Genomic DNA, 17,387 nt, shown 5'->3' with positions numbered 1-17,387 from the left:
TCCTCTATTTTTAGTAAATTAATACCTTAAAGTCTTTTGTTTTCTAATGGATCCGCAGCTCCTCTCCACCACTTTTCTTTTCAGCTTCAGATCTTCGGTTGTCTTTTTTCACTGTCGCTTGGCCCTTTTCTCTCTATCTCTGATTTTATTTGCAGTCTTTAGCTCCTCGCAATCCAGTTTGAGGTCTTTTGCTCCTCTTCTATGGTGACTCCGTCTATGAGGATCATCGACTTTCGGTTGCTTTCTCTTCGAGCTTTGGTCTTCGCTGCAACTATCATCTTTTATGTGTCTTATCGCTGCCAAATCATCAGACAAATCAATCAGCCATATCAATAGACATGTTAGACTATCACATCAATCAGACACATCGATAGACTCTTGTTTGCTAGGTTAGTTAATCATGTCAGTGAACGTATTAGTCTATCGCATCAGTTACTTACGTTAACATTGCCAAACACATTAGTTTGCTGCATTAGCTTTCTAATTTGCTGCATTAGCTTTCTAATTTGCCGCATTAATTTTTAAACTACTATGTGAGCTTCTGTTCTGCCATATCAAATTCTATATTGTTACATCAGCTTGACATATTAGTCTGCAATATTGGCTTATGAGTTGTTATATTACATTCTAATCTGTTACATCAACTTCTGAGACTCATGTTCTACCACATCAAGTTTTGTACTGGCACGTCAACTCCTGATCTACCACCACGTTAGTCTCCGAGCTACTATATCAGCTCCTAGTTTATTACGTCATCTTCTGAGCTGCTATTTCGGCTCTTGATTTAATACGTCAGTTTCTGGGTGCATTCGTGAACTAGTTTGTAAACTCAAGTTGGCACCTATAGTACCATCTTGAGTTTGAAGTATGATATTAACGTAATTTTAAAAATCACGAAACAATTTTTATCGGCCTATAATATTTTTTTTGTTAGCGTGATTCTATATCGGTCAGTTTACTTTTCTTTGTTAGTATGATCTTATATTATTCTATATTATTTTTTTTGTATTAAGTCTATATATGAGTATATATAACTCCTGAGATGTACTGAATATGATGGAATAGAGGAATAAAATTTTTTATTTTTTTTTGGGGGTTTTTCTTTTTTTGCAAATATTTTAACAAGAAACATCACGCTGGCCAAGGATGAAAACCCTAAACCATGTCTACCTGGAAACGAATAATTTGAAATATATCAGGTATACATACAATAAAAAGTAACGTGAAATGTTGTTGCAGGAATAATTTAAACTATCTTTGTCGTTGTCGCTTATCCACTGTAATATAAAAACAAGAAGAAAACAATAGCAAATGCTCGTCACCATTCAGTCGAAGGAAGTTCCCGGTGGTTGGACTAATATGCAGTTATCAGAAAATTAAGGGGTTGACTTGTAATATCGAATCTACTTACGATGCCTTTTCGTAAAAATGTAAAACAGACAAATATCTATGGGCTCTCCATTTCTTTCGTCTCGAGCGGTCGAGCCCCACTTCTCTTCCTTGTCCTCTATTCTTCTCTCTCTTGCGTTCTCTCTCTAATTTCTAGGTTTTTCTCCTCTCCTCCTTCCTTCTATCCGCTTTTCAACTTATGATTTGTTTATATTTTTATTCATTTCCTTATTATCTTACATTTCAAGTGAAAAGATCGAGATTTTAAATCATACGTCTGTTTTTTCTTTCCAATTGTTCTTGCTTTTTCGTTGCGTTGATTGGTTATTGATGGTTTTCATGGTTCAACGAATCTCAGGGTTCTCTGGTTGTTTGATTGATAGGAGGATGTGGGGACTCGCGAGACAAAGGGTCGGGTTTGGAAACTTCTCTTCACCGGTAAAGCGACGGGATTTATTTATTGTCTATTTGATTTTTTTTGGGAGCTTTGCTGTGTTCTTGATCTTTTGGTGTTGGACTGCTGGCGTTATCTTCTGTTGTTATGGACTTTTTGGTTGATTTTTTGCGCTTTCTCTGTCTTTTTTTTTTGTGTGTAGATTTTAGGGCAGGTGTTGCAGAGGATTCGGCCTCTGGGATCTGTCTTGCCAAAGAACTACTCAACTGCAGCAAAAGAGGTATTATAAAATATATTTTGTTATTTGAAAAATACTTGTGGTATTTTAGCATGTTGCTGCTCGATCACGGCATGAATAATTTGTCAGAATATTCCTCTGTGTTAAAAGAAGATTTTATGATGATAATATGCTCTATTTACAGACAAAAAGAAAATCATTTAATATTTTGTTGTTTATTGTGTTGATGTCCATGGTTTAAGGTTTTAAATTTTAGTATATAGCTCCCAGTTTCCTTTCTATGATTTCTATTTTAGGATTTGTTTGCAATTGGTTGCTTTTTGGTGCTCTTGATCAAATTTAATGCATTGTTGTCTTTAGTGAGAATTATTATTTTGTTTACAATCTGGCGGGCCTTCGCGCAATGATAAAGTTGCACTATCGTGGCCTAGGTGTTATGGGTTCGAAACATAGAAACAGTCTCTCCGTATGCGGGGTAAGGCTGCTTGCATCTGACCCACTGCTAACCCACGGCAATGGCGGGGGTGCCTCATGCACTATGATGCCCTTTTTTTATAATATTTATGGTGATCGTTGATCAAAGAAATATCCAGTTCATTTGGAAGATGGGGAATATTATATGTTCTTGTGTTGGCTTCTCATTCTATATCTACGCAAATCTCTGTTTGGATAGATTCCTGTCTTTTTCCTCTCTATTTTAATCTCTGTTTAGAGTAAGAGAGTGTCGAACCTAAATTCATGACATCTCTTTGTCTCACAGATGACAGTGCGTGAAGCTCTGAACTCTGCACTTGATGAGGAGATGTCTGCGGATCCTAAAGTATTCTTGATGGGTGAAGAGGTAATATTGGGGAATGCATGCTTTTTGAACCATGCTTTCTTCATCACTTATTCTAATGAAAATTTCGACTTTGCAGGTAGGCGAGTATCAGGGTGCTTACAAGGTAAGAAACCCTTGTAAAATTTGAAAGCTTGCCTTTTCTGTTGTGTACATAATTACTCATTTTCTACTTATACAAAACAACCTTCAATTCTTGTCTTGCAGATTTCCAAGGGTCTGCTTGAGAAGTATGGTCCTGAGAGAGTTCTTGATACTCCAATTACAGAGGTTGGCGTCATATTCAAATTATCAGCAGCTTTTGTCCTCAGGTGGTTTTGTCAGTCTGGTTCCTGCATCATTGGTTGTATTCTTGCAGGCTGGTTTTGCTGGTATTGGAGTTGGTGCGGCTTACTATGGTCTTCGGCCTGTTGTAGAATTTATGACTTTCAACTTCTCCATGCAGGTTAGAGTTTTCTTATTTTTTGTGCAGTGTTGCATTTAATTGTTTTATTCTTTTTATTTGCTTTTTTATAAAGTGCAACTTATTTTGGAACAAGGGCTGTGGATGATTTTTGTAGTCAATAAATTGTCTGATCTAGATCCAACACATTAATCAATTATTTATCTGGCCTGAATATAGATGTGAAAAGTGACTCGGGGAATTGGCTTTTGCTGACTATTAGTTACATTCAACCAGCTTATGGTTGTTCAAACAAATGTAATCGGATCTAATCTGGTCTTTGCAGTGATAAATGGTTAGGGTCTAATGTTAATAATGTGGATTGGTTTGATTACATAAATGGGTTTAATATTTTGACATTGACCTGAACTGCGAGGAGACCAACTCATTGCAGCCAATTTTTAAGTGTTAATGGCTTTCACGGCAAGCATAAATTGTTATTCATAGTGCAAATAGTGTTTTATGTTACCTGAGAAATCGTATGACTTAAATAGCACATAAGTATGCAGTGTCACTCATGAAATGCCTGTTTTGGTGCATGTGCTCATGCATTCGATGTGGGATTGCATGTGCATGCACGTTATGCACATGTCTCAGCATGATTAAGTCATGTATAATTATTCATCAGTCCAGATGATTAAGTATGCATGATTAAATTGCCTCCTATAAGCTGAAATTGCTTCTAGTAGCGTTTGATGGAATGGAATAAAGAGAAAGAACTACTGGCATGGAACAAAGTGCGGAATTTTACTAAATCTCGCAATTAGTCTGAACAATTATGCTTCTTTCTTGTTGCTGGTGGAGAAATGGTTAACTGAATGTCAAAATCAGCAAATATATGAAAAAAGGTCGCTGCAAACCAGCCCACGAGATAGGAGATATCTAAAAATATAATAATGAGGTCTGAAAAACTTATGAATGGAAGTATTTTCATCAAGTTTTTGTTTCACCACAGGACAATGTCTTGTGCTCTACATGATTAAATCTTGATGAGGTTTCTGGCTTTGAACTGAATTTTGTATTGCGGATCATACATCAGCAAACATTCTGACTTATCTAATTTGTGTGCACACATGCAAATATTGTGACATGCATATCTGCATGCTTAGGCACATTTGGATGTATGCCATTTGTCTTTGGAAATAAGGAATCAAAGTTAAGGCTGAATTTGAACTCATAACCTCAAAATACCAGATAGCTTTTTCAAAGCTTCAATAGGCCATGAAGTAGAACTCAGAATTTTTATGTATCAAATTATATTTTTGCTTTCTCTATCAAAAAAAAGGGATTAGCTGGAAAACTTTTGAATATGTTAAGATTTTAAGGTTATAAAACATGCATGATTTGAAAACTGATTTATATTGGATCTCTTTGTAGAAAAGTTGTGTATGTTTCTCCTGAAGTTTGATCCCAGTTGTGATTGTTGTTTCTGCCAGTCTTGCTTCTAAATATTGCATGATTTTAGTGATCATCTTGTAGATATGTATTTGCAATTCTGGGCTGCACATGTTTCTTTTATGAGCAACAGAAATTCTTAAGTGTCAGTTTTGGGTTCTCAAAATCTAGATCAGGAGAGTTGTATTAGCTTTTGTGAATGGTGTATCCTATGGTACCACATTATGCAATAAGGAGTTTGGTAGTATGATATGCGCAAGTCAATACTTGAATAGGAGAATCTCTCTTTATTTGAAGCTGACCCAAATTTAATCTAGATATTTGCTGATGTTAAAGTTAGTAACCGTTAGTCTGAAAATTGTTTGATTCAGTTGTTGGTTTGGCTGCTCAATAGTTGGAGCTTGCACTCTAGGGTAAAAGCCTGATAATATCCTAGCAAGTGGCAGCCATTCGGCTAGTTACTGACTATTGATCCTTTTTTAAAAGGTCAGGTGGGTTTATTGTTTTACTTCTTTGAGTATGCAAATGGGCACCAAGTATCTTTCATCATTGCAGACTACTACCTGTAGCTTAAGCATGAATAGCAATGTATGCATATTTTGTGTATCTAAATTGTTTATCTGATGCACCTGCAGGCAATTGATCATATTATTAATTCTGCTGCGAAGACAAACTACATGTCAGCAGGTCAGATATCTGTACCTATTGTTTTCAGAGGTCCAAATGGTGCTGCTGCTGGAGTTGGTGCTCAACATTCACAGGTGCATGGCTGTTATCCTGCAATAAGATTCTACACCACTAAATGCTTTCCTTTTGCAGTCTTTGGAGAAGTTTATTGCTGTGAGGCTCAGCCTCATTGGGCCGGCCTGTTGGCCTGGCCCAGCACCCAATCACGGCCTGAAGGACCGTTTCAGTCAAAAACATGATAGAGCCTTGGTTGATCGCGGAGGAGGAAGACTACACCACGAACTTCGTTGGAGGCTAGGATAAGCCTAGCCTCCACTCCTATTTAGACCCCCCCTCGATGGACCTCCATCGGCGATCATCGGGCTCCTTTCTCTCTCTTTTCTCCCTTCAAAATTATAGTATCCCATCACCGTACCTGCCGGAAATCTGGGCCGCAGCACTCACTGGAGTTGGTAAGAACTCTGAATCCTTCTTCTCCAGCCTCTTCTTTCTCTATTGACCCATTGCCGGTCAGATTCCGCTAAGGAATCGATCGAAAATCACTATGAAACCTCTTGTTCCGCCTTTGATCTCCTATTTTCTTCTTTTTTCTGGCAATGCCTGTCGTTGGCATTCATCGCAGAAGCCATCGGCCGCTTCCCTGCATCAATCTCTGGCCGAAGCCGGACCCCCAACCATCGGCAAGTGGGCTTGGATCCGAGTACACCGAGCCAATAAAATTTTCTTCTCGACCCTATTTTTAGTTTGACTTTTGGACGGCCGACCGCCCTCCACCTCATGTCTCCACCTCCGGCTGCCATCTCACCGAACCACCATGACTATAGCCACCGGCCGTCTCCTTTCTCTGTTTTGCCAAGAAAGAAGAAAGAAAGAAGAAGAGGAGAGAGAGAAAGAGCCATCTCTCTCTTGTTTCTCTCTTCCTTCTCTCTCTTTCTTCTCTCTCATCTCTCCATTTCTCTCTCTAAGAAGATCTATGGATCATGAACCGAGTTCCATCGACTTGATTTATGAATTCGAGTTGATCCTTGAAAAGAGGCCCTAAATTGCCTGGTGCCTGGGCCGCCTATTGGACCGATCATCCCGACCCTGTTGAATGTTTCAGAAATCTCATTGATGAACCTTGATTGATCTTGGCCTGATTAAGTTCTATTCATTGAGCAAATCATCTAGACTTGACCTATTCGAAACTACCGTACGTTTGGTCAAGTCTTCTCGTGTTATTTTATTAAAGCCATCAATTAGAAATTAATTTCGCTGTTAACATTTAAAATAGGTTTAGCAGAGTCGTCTAGTGAAGTTTGACAGTCTAAGACAAAAGAGGTAAGGAGATTTTACACTTCTTAATATTTTTCAAATTATCATGTTTTTCATGCATATGATATTGCCAACAAAGATGTCATGTTTTCATAAAATTATGGATCAGTATATGTGCTATAAAAATCATGTTTTATGAAAAATAGTTCTATGAATGTTTTAATGAAAATAGCTTTATTATGAACTATGAATTTGATCGTGCCATTTAGTGTTTTTCATATATTTATGTGTATGTTTTAAGAAAAAGATATAAATTTTCTAAAAGCTCTCAGATAGCTATGTATGATCCCTAAACTTGAAAAAATCGACACCTAGAGCTAGCACCTGTACAAACACAAGCTCCGCCGGCGGGTATAAAGTTGGCATATGAAACAAGAATCTTTGTCGATTACAAACACAGACCCTGTCACGGATATAAAGTGACCGCAACACAAATATTTGTGAGCAATGTTTTGAACTATGATATGGCTAAATGACAGAAGAATGATTTATGAAATTATTTGCACAATAAACTTGGAATCATGTTTATGAAATATGAATGATTTATGCATGCATGATTGGCTTTATGGCTTGTTTTAATATACTATATTATGAAATGCTTTATTTTATAATCTCTTATTTTTCTTAAATGATGCATTGGTATGAAAAAATTTATGCTTGATCCGGTAAGGTAGTGAAAGGTTTACTTATTGAGCTGTGTCGCTAATATACCTCTATTTTTTATTTTTCTCTCTTTAGACGAATAGGGTCGATCAAAACGAAGGATGGTCTAGGCTTCGAGTTCGCACTAACAAGCTTGGTGATCTATATAGTAGAACTTTAGTTCTTCAGTTGATATGAATTTGTTTAATAATTTTTTGAATATTGAGGATTATGGGTTTAGTATTTATGTTTGGATTTAGAAGCTCTGAACCAGTATTGGTTGCATTTAATGGATAATGAAATTGAATTCCTATTTATTTTATTATATTTGAGATGGATTTGGAAGCTAAATGTAATATTGGCTTTGTGTTATCGTGGGTTGTACCTCTCGGTAGCATGGCCATGTCATGCTTTGAATATGGGGCGTGACAATTGCACTACCCCGGGCAACTCATCGATAAACTATCCTTGTTGGAAACTGCCATAAAATTTAGTATACATTTTTATGATAGTGCCGCATGTTATTGTTAGTAAGTTGATGCTTTTAATGTAGAGCAAGTTCTCTTTCGTAAGCCATCAGTTTGGGAGTACCTTGCTGATAGGGAAATCTATAACCATGAGCAGGAAACAATATTGCAATATGGAATCGAAATCCATATGCTATATCTAGAATGTATGCAGCGATCTGTTTAGGACAATTTTGGTCCATGTAGCTTTAGGTCTTTCGTCAGTGATTCACTTGTCCCTGCACTTATTACTTATTTTCATGTGGATCACTGTAACAGATTTTTTTTTCTGAGATTTCGCACAATGTCATGGATGCAATTATTTTTTCACTGTTTCTCATCTCTTTCCTGCATGAAGGATGGAAAAAGTAAGTACTCTAGATCTCATCGCATGGGGTTTTCCTCTTGCATTTTTCAGACTGTGTCATAGTGAATGGTATAACCAGCCTCATCTCAGCTGGTTGGCATTCTTGTCCAGTTGGGAGAGGTCCAAGGTTCAAACCCTAGTGGTGGCATCCCCTTCTCAAAAGAAAAAAAATTGTTATAATGAATGGCATGGCCTATGGTTGTGGCCATGCTGGAACAGAAAGAAGGCATGGATTGTGTTAAGGAAGACCTATGAAACCTGGATGGAAGTAGTGGGAATCATTTGAGGAGCTCTTTTGATATAGGGCATCTTTTATAAAATGGATTGTGGAAATGGATTCTTATAACCAGCCCCTGCTACTTGTCATGGGGGCTATTTCCAATTAATGTCTGGTGGTTAATCTCGTACCATGTGAAGCTTTTGTGATGTCGTTATGTATTGATATGTACAGCTTTTTTGGATTGCTTCCAATGAACGAATAAGATAAAATATGGAGATGGTTCTAATTATGAATGCATTTGCAGTGTTATGCAGCTTGGTATGCACATGTTCCTGGTTTGAAAGTGCTAAGCCCATATTCATCTGAGGATGCTCGAGGCTTGTTAAAAGCAGCTATAAGGGACCCCGATCCTGTTGTTTTCCTTGAAAATGAACTTCTGTATGTAGCACTAGATCAAATGCGCTTCAGTTATTTGGCTTCAATATTACCTTGGCAGGATTGGCTTTAAACATGTTAATGTGTATTCACAGATACGGAGAGTCATTTCCTATTCCAGCTGAAGTTCTTGATTCCAGTTTCTGCCTTCCAATAGGGAAAGCCAAGGTATGCTTTTTTAAAGATTATTTACAGGACCTAGACTCTTATTTTTTCATAACCAGTATCTGTTTTCCTTGATTGACAGATAGAACGACAAGGAAAGCATGTTACTATTACTGCGTTCTCAAAAATGGTTGGTTATGCTCTGCAGGTTTGTAACTAAGTTTTGATATCGTTAGCTGCAACTGGCCTTGCATCTTAAGTGGTTTTGCTTGTTTGCTTCTAGCATCTGGCTGAATCAGGTTTAACTTAGGAGGGAAATGCTAGTATCTAAAACAATTTTACATGTATAAATTGATGAGTTCTCAACATCATGTTCTTATTGATGACATCAAGGTTTAACTGTTACAGACCAACTTAGAAAACTTCTGATTGCTTAACTACTTTGTGATTGTTATTTATTTGATGTAATCTGAAAATGATTTTCTTTAGTGATTGATATATATCTATATGCTTCATATTTTTAACAGTGTTCCAGTTTCAAAAGCTTCAGCTATTTACTATTTATGATTTTTTGCTCCTTACTTTAAGGTTAAAATTGATGGTAAAAAATCATTTGATATTTGGACATTTGTAGAATAGTTAATAAAGGAGGACAAACAGGATGCATGGTTTTTTTAATGTTTTGATGGTGGTTGAGGTCAAATCAACTAACACGTTTTAATTCAACTGCATCTTTTTTCCCCTTAAATTATGCTTGAAAATGGGCTTGTGTCTGTACAACATCAGCAACCTCGCCTTCCAGCTTGTCATTCTAGGTCTATGGTATTGTCGATCATCTTGATTTCTGAAAGTAGGGTTTTTTTACAGATCATGGAACCTGAATTTAAATAGGTCTCTATCAACAATTAATGAGGGTTAAGTTATATCTTTCTGCTTAAAGAGCTTATGGTTAATTATGGGATGCCTTTTTTTATTTTCTTCCTATATAATAATGTAAATTACAAGATCATTAATTCAGACAATCCCAGTCCCATCTCACTTTTTTTTTTTATTTTAAAATGTAGATGGGGATGATCATATTATTATGATCTTGTCCTGGAGGTATTCTTTTATAAATTTCCATGTCATCATGAACTTTCAGAGTCTGTAATATGGCAATTATGTATGTTTTTAGATGAGGGTAAAGCAATGACAGTATAAAAACAAGCATGATTTTCCCAGTAATTCTTTGATCGTAGTAGATAAGGTAGCATAAGTTTTCAATTTTCAACATTATTTATAATGAGGTCATTCTAGAGATGTTTCGGTGAGGCATATTGCCTATTCTGTGGACCAAACGCCTATAGTATACTTTTTTATAAAGGAAAAGTGCTTGCATTTCTCATTGAAAATATGCTGTCCCCACAGAAGCATTCTACTTGAGAGTAGAAAGCTCCACCCTCAAGACTTTTTTTTTTTTTTTTTTTGGGGGGGGGGGGGGACTAGATATCTTGTTGTGGAAGCATCTTTCCTAAATGTGACCTCCACAATGGTCCTTCTAAAACTAGATAAGTAATTAAAATCCCTTGTTTATAGGTAATAATCTTTCTTTAGCAAGTTCCACAAGAAGTATGAGTTCATGTATATAGGAAAGCTGTTAGAGGTTTTAGCTTGAGTGAGTGATGTAGGGTAGTCAGTCGTTCAATTTGATCTGAATTTTGTCCATAACAACATGAATTTAAAATTCTTTATGTTGCAGAGTGCTAAGTAGGGTTTTTAAGCACCACTTGTTGAGATGGCTTGAAATTTACAAGTTGGTTAAGGAAGCTTCTTAAGAAACTAATGGCAAGTGGATCACTAAAATAATAAAAGATATTTCTTTTTGCAAGGGGATTCATGTGAATTATTTTAATCATTGTAGATGTGATAAGTGTATGAAAAAAATTTATAGAGTTTTTAATGCTAAAACAGTTGAGTGGCAAAATTTAATGATATTCTTGTGGAAGAGGTTTTGCAACATATGGGGATAAAGTAGTGTCATTTTTCCTTTCTTTCAGTTCTTTAGGATGATGGGGTGTTAATGAGGTGGTGATCATGTAGATCTCTTAGCTAGACTTTTTTGAGATCAAGCAACCTTAATGACTGAATTTTATAGGTTGGAACATCTGTATCATCCGGAACATTCTCTTAGAAGGCATTCGTTCCACACATCAGTAAGCTTGATATTGCAATGATGTTTATTGCATATTTCTTCCATAATTGCATTTCTTAACGAGTGCTTTTGTCTTTATATGTCTCATGTAATGGAGACAAAGATATGGTTACCATTTTGTGCAATTGCAAGATGGTTCGACATGTTCAAATTCATAACCTAGTATTGATTGGTCTTGGGACTTCTCAAAACAATAATTGAATGCTCTTGTGGTGGTGGCATTTAACAATGGCAATAGAGGAAAGAATTTCCAATGCTTATATTGATGGCAATTTCATTGGAAATTTGGAAGCAATGAGTGCCCTTTGAAAACAAGATCTTTAAAGTGGCGAAGGTTTTTAATTATATTTGAGAGAAACATGCTTGTATGTGCTTGTTATTGTTGTGCTATGTAACTGCCACAAACATCCACAAACACAGCTGCTCACATGCAATTGGCCATGGGTTCTGCTTCTGGCAGCATGTGCTCACGAGTAGAAGCATACATACATACTTGCACTGCAGAATGTGCTCTGCTTGTGGTAGGACATTGAACATTCTTGTTGGTGCATTAAATGCTGTTGTCTATGTATGTCTATTGATGGTTGGTTAATTTTGCCTTGAGGGTGCTGAGCACATCGCACACCCCTCTAGAAGAAGTGCAATTGTCATGGGAAGACCATATTTCTTTGTTGAGTGTAGCATTCAATGCTTCTAGTGCTATCTTTATTATCTTTGTTAGAGATTATGAGCAATGCCAGCTGAACCCATATTTGAGTACAGGACTCTAGGACAACTATTGGGGCAGTCTGACATGTCCTGCCTTAAATGGGTTGGGTTAGGTCCTTTGTACGAAAGAACATTTGATGTTCTTTTGCGCATGGGACTGTCCATCGGGGATGCCAATGCTGAGATTGGAACGGATGTGATGAGGGAGTGCATACAGAAGAGAGCCATTAGTTCTAACCCGAACCCAAATTCCACCGAGTTTGATACTCTTCACATCCGCATCTTCTCCCCGAGTGAAATGAAGAGAGGAGATCTGCTCCCTTCCACCCATCTCTTTGCTCTCCTTTCCATGGTTCTTGTCGAGATCAGCTGCCCCACTAGCGATCTTGCTGTCCTACCCACCTAGTGCTTGGCGGCTGCCACCTCCTACCACCGTCTCTTCTTCCACACGACTTGCAGCCTGATCTATCCCCTCTTTATGGAGGACCTTTATGTCTTCTTGGGATCTGGAGCATGTGATATCAATGACAAAGGAGTAGGAAGGCTTGGTGTGTACTGTGGACATTGAGGTGTTGGAAGGGCTCAGGGCACCGAACATATGTGAAACAATGGGAGATTTCTCCATTAAATCCAAGATTGGCTCTATGTGGCTAAGGAATCAATGAGACCCGACCTTCGATAAGATCTAGGCATGTTTCCCATTCCCCAATGACCCTCTTGGAGCTTGTTAGCTTGAGGCATGGATCCATGAAGGTGAGGCACTCTATCAGGTGGCTTCATGGAGGCGTTGTGAGACTCTCACCGAAGAAGTCGAACTTGAGCTGGTCTAGCATTGGTGAAGGCGACAACCTAGTCAAGGATGACAGACGGATGGATGGATGCGAAGGAGCTTCTCCAATATGATGAAGGCAGGAGGCGGATTCAAACTATTCCAACTCCTCCCTTCATATTTCAAGTCTTCTTTGGCAATCCAACAGCCTAGAGCGTGAAAGAACATCAAATGTTCTTTCATGCAAGGACCCAATCCCAACCTACCTTACATAACTCATTCAACAAAGGAAAGAAGGTTAATGTTGGAAGGGAAAGAACAATAGACCTTTCTTTGGGTCGTCTTCAAACTAATGAACCTACTCCATCTCCACATCATCATCAGCGTGCGCTTGAATCTCAAAGTCTCCTTTAGCAATCCAACAACGTAGCGGACGAAAGAACATCAAATTTTCTTTTTCTTTTAAGTACAATGGGGACTCACACACGACGTGTGTAGGTGTAGCCCATGAGATCAGAAAAAGGTACAGAGTGCAAGGAAGAAGAGACTGTCACGTGGTTCTCCCAAATAAAATCTCTGGAGTGATGGGCCGCATAAGATGCCATCCAATCCGTAGCACTATTCGCTTCCTTGTAGATATGTGTAGCCCGAAAGGAGGTGCACTTGCCCAGAATACGGCAGATGTCGTGAAGCAGCCACATCCCACTAGCCGCGTGCCCCCGACCTTGAATCCACTCAATCACCATTGTAGAGCCTCCCTCAAGGAGAATGTGGTCTGCACCTAACACTCGTCTCGCATAGTTGAGGCCCTCTCATGCTGCTTTGAGCTCAGCACCCATGACAGACTGATCAAATATCCGCCGATTCCCGTCCGCCACGAATCTAGCCTCCTGGTCTTGAATAACAAACCCCACACCTTCACTACTCCCTTCCGTGCCAACGCTGCCATTGAAGTTCACCTTAAGAAAGCCAGGGGTGGGGGCTCTTAGGAGATGAACACTATCCTAGGCGCTACGGGAGCTGAATGGGAACCCCAGATTTTTCCGACCGCCCCAAGGAATGACGATGCAGTGCTGCCAATAACCTCCTCTGCATGAAACAGAGCTCGGTCCACCACCACCCTCAACTATAATGCTCTATCCTCACAGACTCGGGCGTTCCTATCAAGCCAACAATGATAAGCGAAGTAGGCCACCCTAATCTCCAACTCCTCGAAGTCGAGCCTCCGTGAGGCATCCCTTAGGAAGAACAAAAATTCCTCGGTCGACGACCACCTCTACCTCAACCCCAAGGAAGCCAAGGCAAGCCCCTAGATCTGAACCGTCCGCGGACAACCAAATAAGGCATGGAAAATTGACTCCTCCCCTACGAGTAGGCCCAATAGCTTGGGGGAATGCGCACCCCACGTTGAGCCAGCACGCCCTTGGTGGGCAAGCAGCCTCACGCCACCTTCCAGACAAACATAGAAATGTTCTTCTTCTTCTCACTAAGCTGTTTTGGCACCAAAGATGGGGATCAGCTAATCTAGGACGAACAGACGGACATGAAGAAGAAGATGAATTGATAGGAATGAACTTCTCTAATACAGTATAGGGAGGAATCGGGTCTGAACTTCCTTCCTCTTATGCTTGCCTAAGTCGGTCCGGCACCACAGCAAGCAAGCACCTGATCTAGGATGACGAATGGAGTGACAAACACGAAGGAGAAGATGGACGAATGTGAAGGAGCTTCTCCAATACAGATATACGATGGAGGAATCAGTTTTAAACTAATAGACCTACCCTGTCTCCACATCATCAGCAGCATGCTTAAATCTCGGTCTCCTTTATCAATCAAAGGCCTAGCACAGGAAAGAATATCCGTGTTAAATAACTCATTTAGGAAAGAAGTTTAATGTTGGAAGGGAAGGAGATGGATACGGAGGAGCTTCTTTGATACGATGAATGGAGGGGTTGGGTCCAAACTAACTTCTTCATCCGAGCTGGTTCGGCATTAGAGTACACGAGCACCCAATCTGGGATGATGGATGAACAAATGGACCTGAAGCAGAAGAAAGACGGACTCAAAGGGCTTCTCCAATATGGTGAAGGGAGGAGTTGGTACCGGCCTAATGGACCTACTCTGTCTCAACATCATCATCAGTGCTTCTGAATCTCAAAGTCTCCTTTTAGGAAAGGAAAGAATGGTAATGTTTGAAGGGAGGGAACAACAAACCTTTCTTTTTCTCCTGCTGCTGCTGCTGAAAAAGCAAAAGCAACCTGTTTATCATCCTTGTTGAAATTGTTTTGCAGCATGTTAAATTTTCCACCACCACCACCACCTCCTCCTACTGCTGCTAAAAATGCAAAACCATCATGTTTATCATCCTTCTTGGCATTGTTTTGTAGCAATGGCAAATTTTGAAGGTCCCTTTTTTCTCTGATTGCAGCAAATACTGAAACAGTTTTTGCCCTCCTTGGTGCTTCTCCATGGTGCCAGCATGTGATTGGTGCATGACCTCTATCTATAGCATTTCTGAATGGAAGGAATCCAACAACTGCAACACCACCTCTGCTTAGAAGCGAACATTAGATTTAGTTCAGACCTTAATCATAAAGCTTCACCATCTTATCTTTCAAGTTTGTATTATAATTGCTTCCCAAAATAGTCGATATATTGGCTATGAATTTTCTGATTCAATCTGAAGGCTTTATATTTCGATGCCAAGCTGCACATAGGACAGCACTCATTCCCTTTACCAAGTTGTGGAGATGAAGGGAAAGAGAAACGAGAGCTGGATTTTTCTGAAATTCCAGCATTACCCCTTTATTTATTTTTCAAGACATTCAATTTGTTTTCCAAGGCATTCAGCTGGCAGGTTCATTTTGTCACAAGCTGTATCATGCCTCTGTCCCACAAATGGGTATGATAGCATTTTCCTGTTAATATTTCATCATCGATTATGAAACAAGACTAGTTTTGTAAGCTTTCTGAAGAGAGATAACAAGCATCCTCAACATGGGGAGGGATATTTGTTTTTGAAAGGTTTTAGTATGAAGGAAAATCTGTAAGCGGATGACATAAGGGGAGAAGGATATGAAGTTGATTTTGACCTTGCACGTACATGATTGGCAACGGCAAAACAGGAACCAAGAATAGTGCAAATGGCATGGACTTACTTTCCATGGCTTTGTATAGTACGGAATGTCTTAATTATTCATAGGACATATTCTATTTATTTCCCACTGACTCGTTCTTTCTTTTGTTGTATATTTTCAAGAATTTCATTAGTTGCTATTTGTGAATCTAACCCCTAATCGATCATGTTCAGGCTGCAGAGATACTTTCAAAGGAAGGAATTGATGCTGAGGTGAAGTCTCTTGGAAATCCAATGTTGGCTTGCTTTATCGTAATCAACCCATGAGTTTGGCTAAAAGCCTTGTTTTATTACAGATTATAAATCTCCGTTCAATAAGGCCGCTAGACAAAGCCACCATCAATGCTTCGGTTCGGAAAACCAACAGACTGGTGACTGTTGAAGAAGGTTTCCCACAGCATGGTGTAGGTGCTGAAATATGGTTAGTTTCTCCCCCCCCCCCCCCCCCCCCCCCCCCCCTCTCTCTCTCTCTCTCTCTCTCTCTCTCTCGTGCGCATCTGATTCTGAGCTGCATTTATCGAACAGTATGTCCGTTATTGAGGATAGCTTCGAATATCTTGATGCACCAGTGGAGAGGATTGCTGGAGCTGATGTTCCTATGCCTTATGCTGCAAACCTAGAGAGGATGGCTGTTCCTCAGGTTAGCTTTTCTTACATCTTCTTGCATAAACTTTTACAGGGATTCATGAGAAATATTAGATTAAGTTAAACTTTTTAAGTGGAGATGGCCAATTTGATACTAAAGATTTCTTAACCTCTTTTTTTTCTGGGATTTTTCCTGTAGGTTGATGACATCATCCGTGCAGCAAAGCGGGCATGCTACCGATCAGTCCCCATGGCTGCAGCTGCTTAGTTTGAGGGGCTCTCTTTGATGAAACCAATTTTCCTCTTTTGTTTTTCCAGTTAGAGAAGATGCAGCACGAGATTTATTTGTGTTCTCCTTTGGTGAGTTGATTTTGCACATACTAGAGATTGAGAACTCTATGATGCTCTTTTCTTGCAGTTGAAAGACTGCTTAGTTCATGGTGTGAAAAATTCTTTTTAAACTTGTCAGTATATCCTGCTAAAACAACTGTAGTTAGATATTCAAAATCATAGCTGAAACATGATCACATGTTTAATAATGAAAATGTCATTAATGACTGGAGTATTGCTTGGTTAGCCTGAACTTCTGGAGCAAGTATACCGTGTTTTTGAAATTTTTATTTTCTGTGGGATGTCTGTTTGAACTGCATTCAAGGCATATGTTCTTGTTATGGTTGGTGTTTAATTCTCAACCAAGCTTGTGTCATGACTAAATTGCCTGCTACCTTGGACATGATAAGAATGAGTTGTTGAACAATCTGTAGGTCTTGTTCAGAGAATCTCAATAGCATGGAAGAATCTTATTAAGCACCCATTGTAATTTATTATTATCTTTTTCTTTTCTTTTTGGTTGTTGTTGTTAATACTCTGGCCACGGGCAACAGCATCAGGGAGTAGGCAATCATGGTGTGCCTCAATTCCATGGCACCTTTTTGGTCGTTCTTCAGAGAATAAGATTATGCATTCTGATTTTGAGAACCGAGAGTGACCCATTGTATACGATTTGCCTTTTTTTTCCCGACCTGA

General features: G+C 39.0%; 1 protein-coding gene across 2 annotated transcripts; it reads left to right on the top strand.

Annotated features, from left to right (window-relative positions):
* Positions 1-1,397: 1,397 nt before the first annotated feature.
* Positions 1,398-16,944, top strand: LOC103715316 (pyruvate dehydrogenase E1 component subunit beta-1, mitochondrial). 2 transcript variants are annotated; one of them, XM_008802900.4, is made up of 15 exons: positions 1,398-1,546; positions 1,773-1,827; positions 1,986-2,063; positions 2,782-2,862; positions 2,939-2,965; positions 3,067-3,129; positions 3,218-3,304; positions 5,332-5,457; positions 8,737-8,870; positions 8,963-9,035; positions 9,115-9,180; positions 15,951-15,989; positions 16,073-16,197; positions 16,302-16,416; positions 16,561-16,944. In XM_008802900.4, the coding sequence occupies exons 1-15, from the start codon at positions 1,413-1,415 to the stop codon at positions 16,627-16,629; spliced, it is 1,272 nt and encodes a 423-aa protein (XP_008801122.3). In that variant the 5' UTR covers positions 1,398-1,412; the 3' UTR covers positions 16,630-16,944. The 2 variants fall into 2 exon arrangements, with proteins under 2 accessions (XP_008801122.3, XP_008801121.2); XM_008802899.4 differs by having other exon boundaries at positions 1,441-1,546; positions 1,748-1,827.
* Positions 16,945-17,387: the final 443 nt, after the last annotated feature.

Source organism: Phoenix dactylifera, chromosome 9 (genome assembly GCF_009389715.1).
Source record: "Phoenix dactylifera cultivar Barhee BC4 chromosome 9, palm_55x_up_171113_PBpolish2nd_filt_p, whole genome shotgun sequence".
NCBI lineage: Eukaryota > Viridiplantae > Streptophyta > Magnoliopsida > Arecales > Arecaceae > Phoenix > Phoenix dactylifera.
Note: the sequence above shows the minus strand (reverse complement) of the source record. Positions and strands in the feature narration are given on the sequence as shown.

Coding starts and splice junctions, on each gene's coding strand:
- LOC103715316 (XM_008802900.4), top strand. CDS start 1,413: ATGCCTTTTCGTAAAAATGTAAAACAGACAAATATCTATGGGCTCTCC. Junction 2,863..2,938: donor TATTCTTGATGGGTGAAGAG/GTAATATTGGGG, acceptor TCGACTTTGCAG/GTAGGCGAGTATCAGGGTGC. Junction 3,130..3,217: donor TTGATACTCCAATTACAGAG/GTTGGCGTCATA, acceptor GTATTCTTGCAG/GCTGGTTTTGCTGGTATTGG.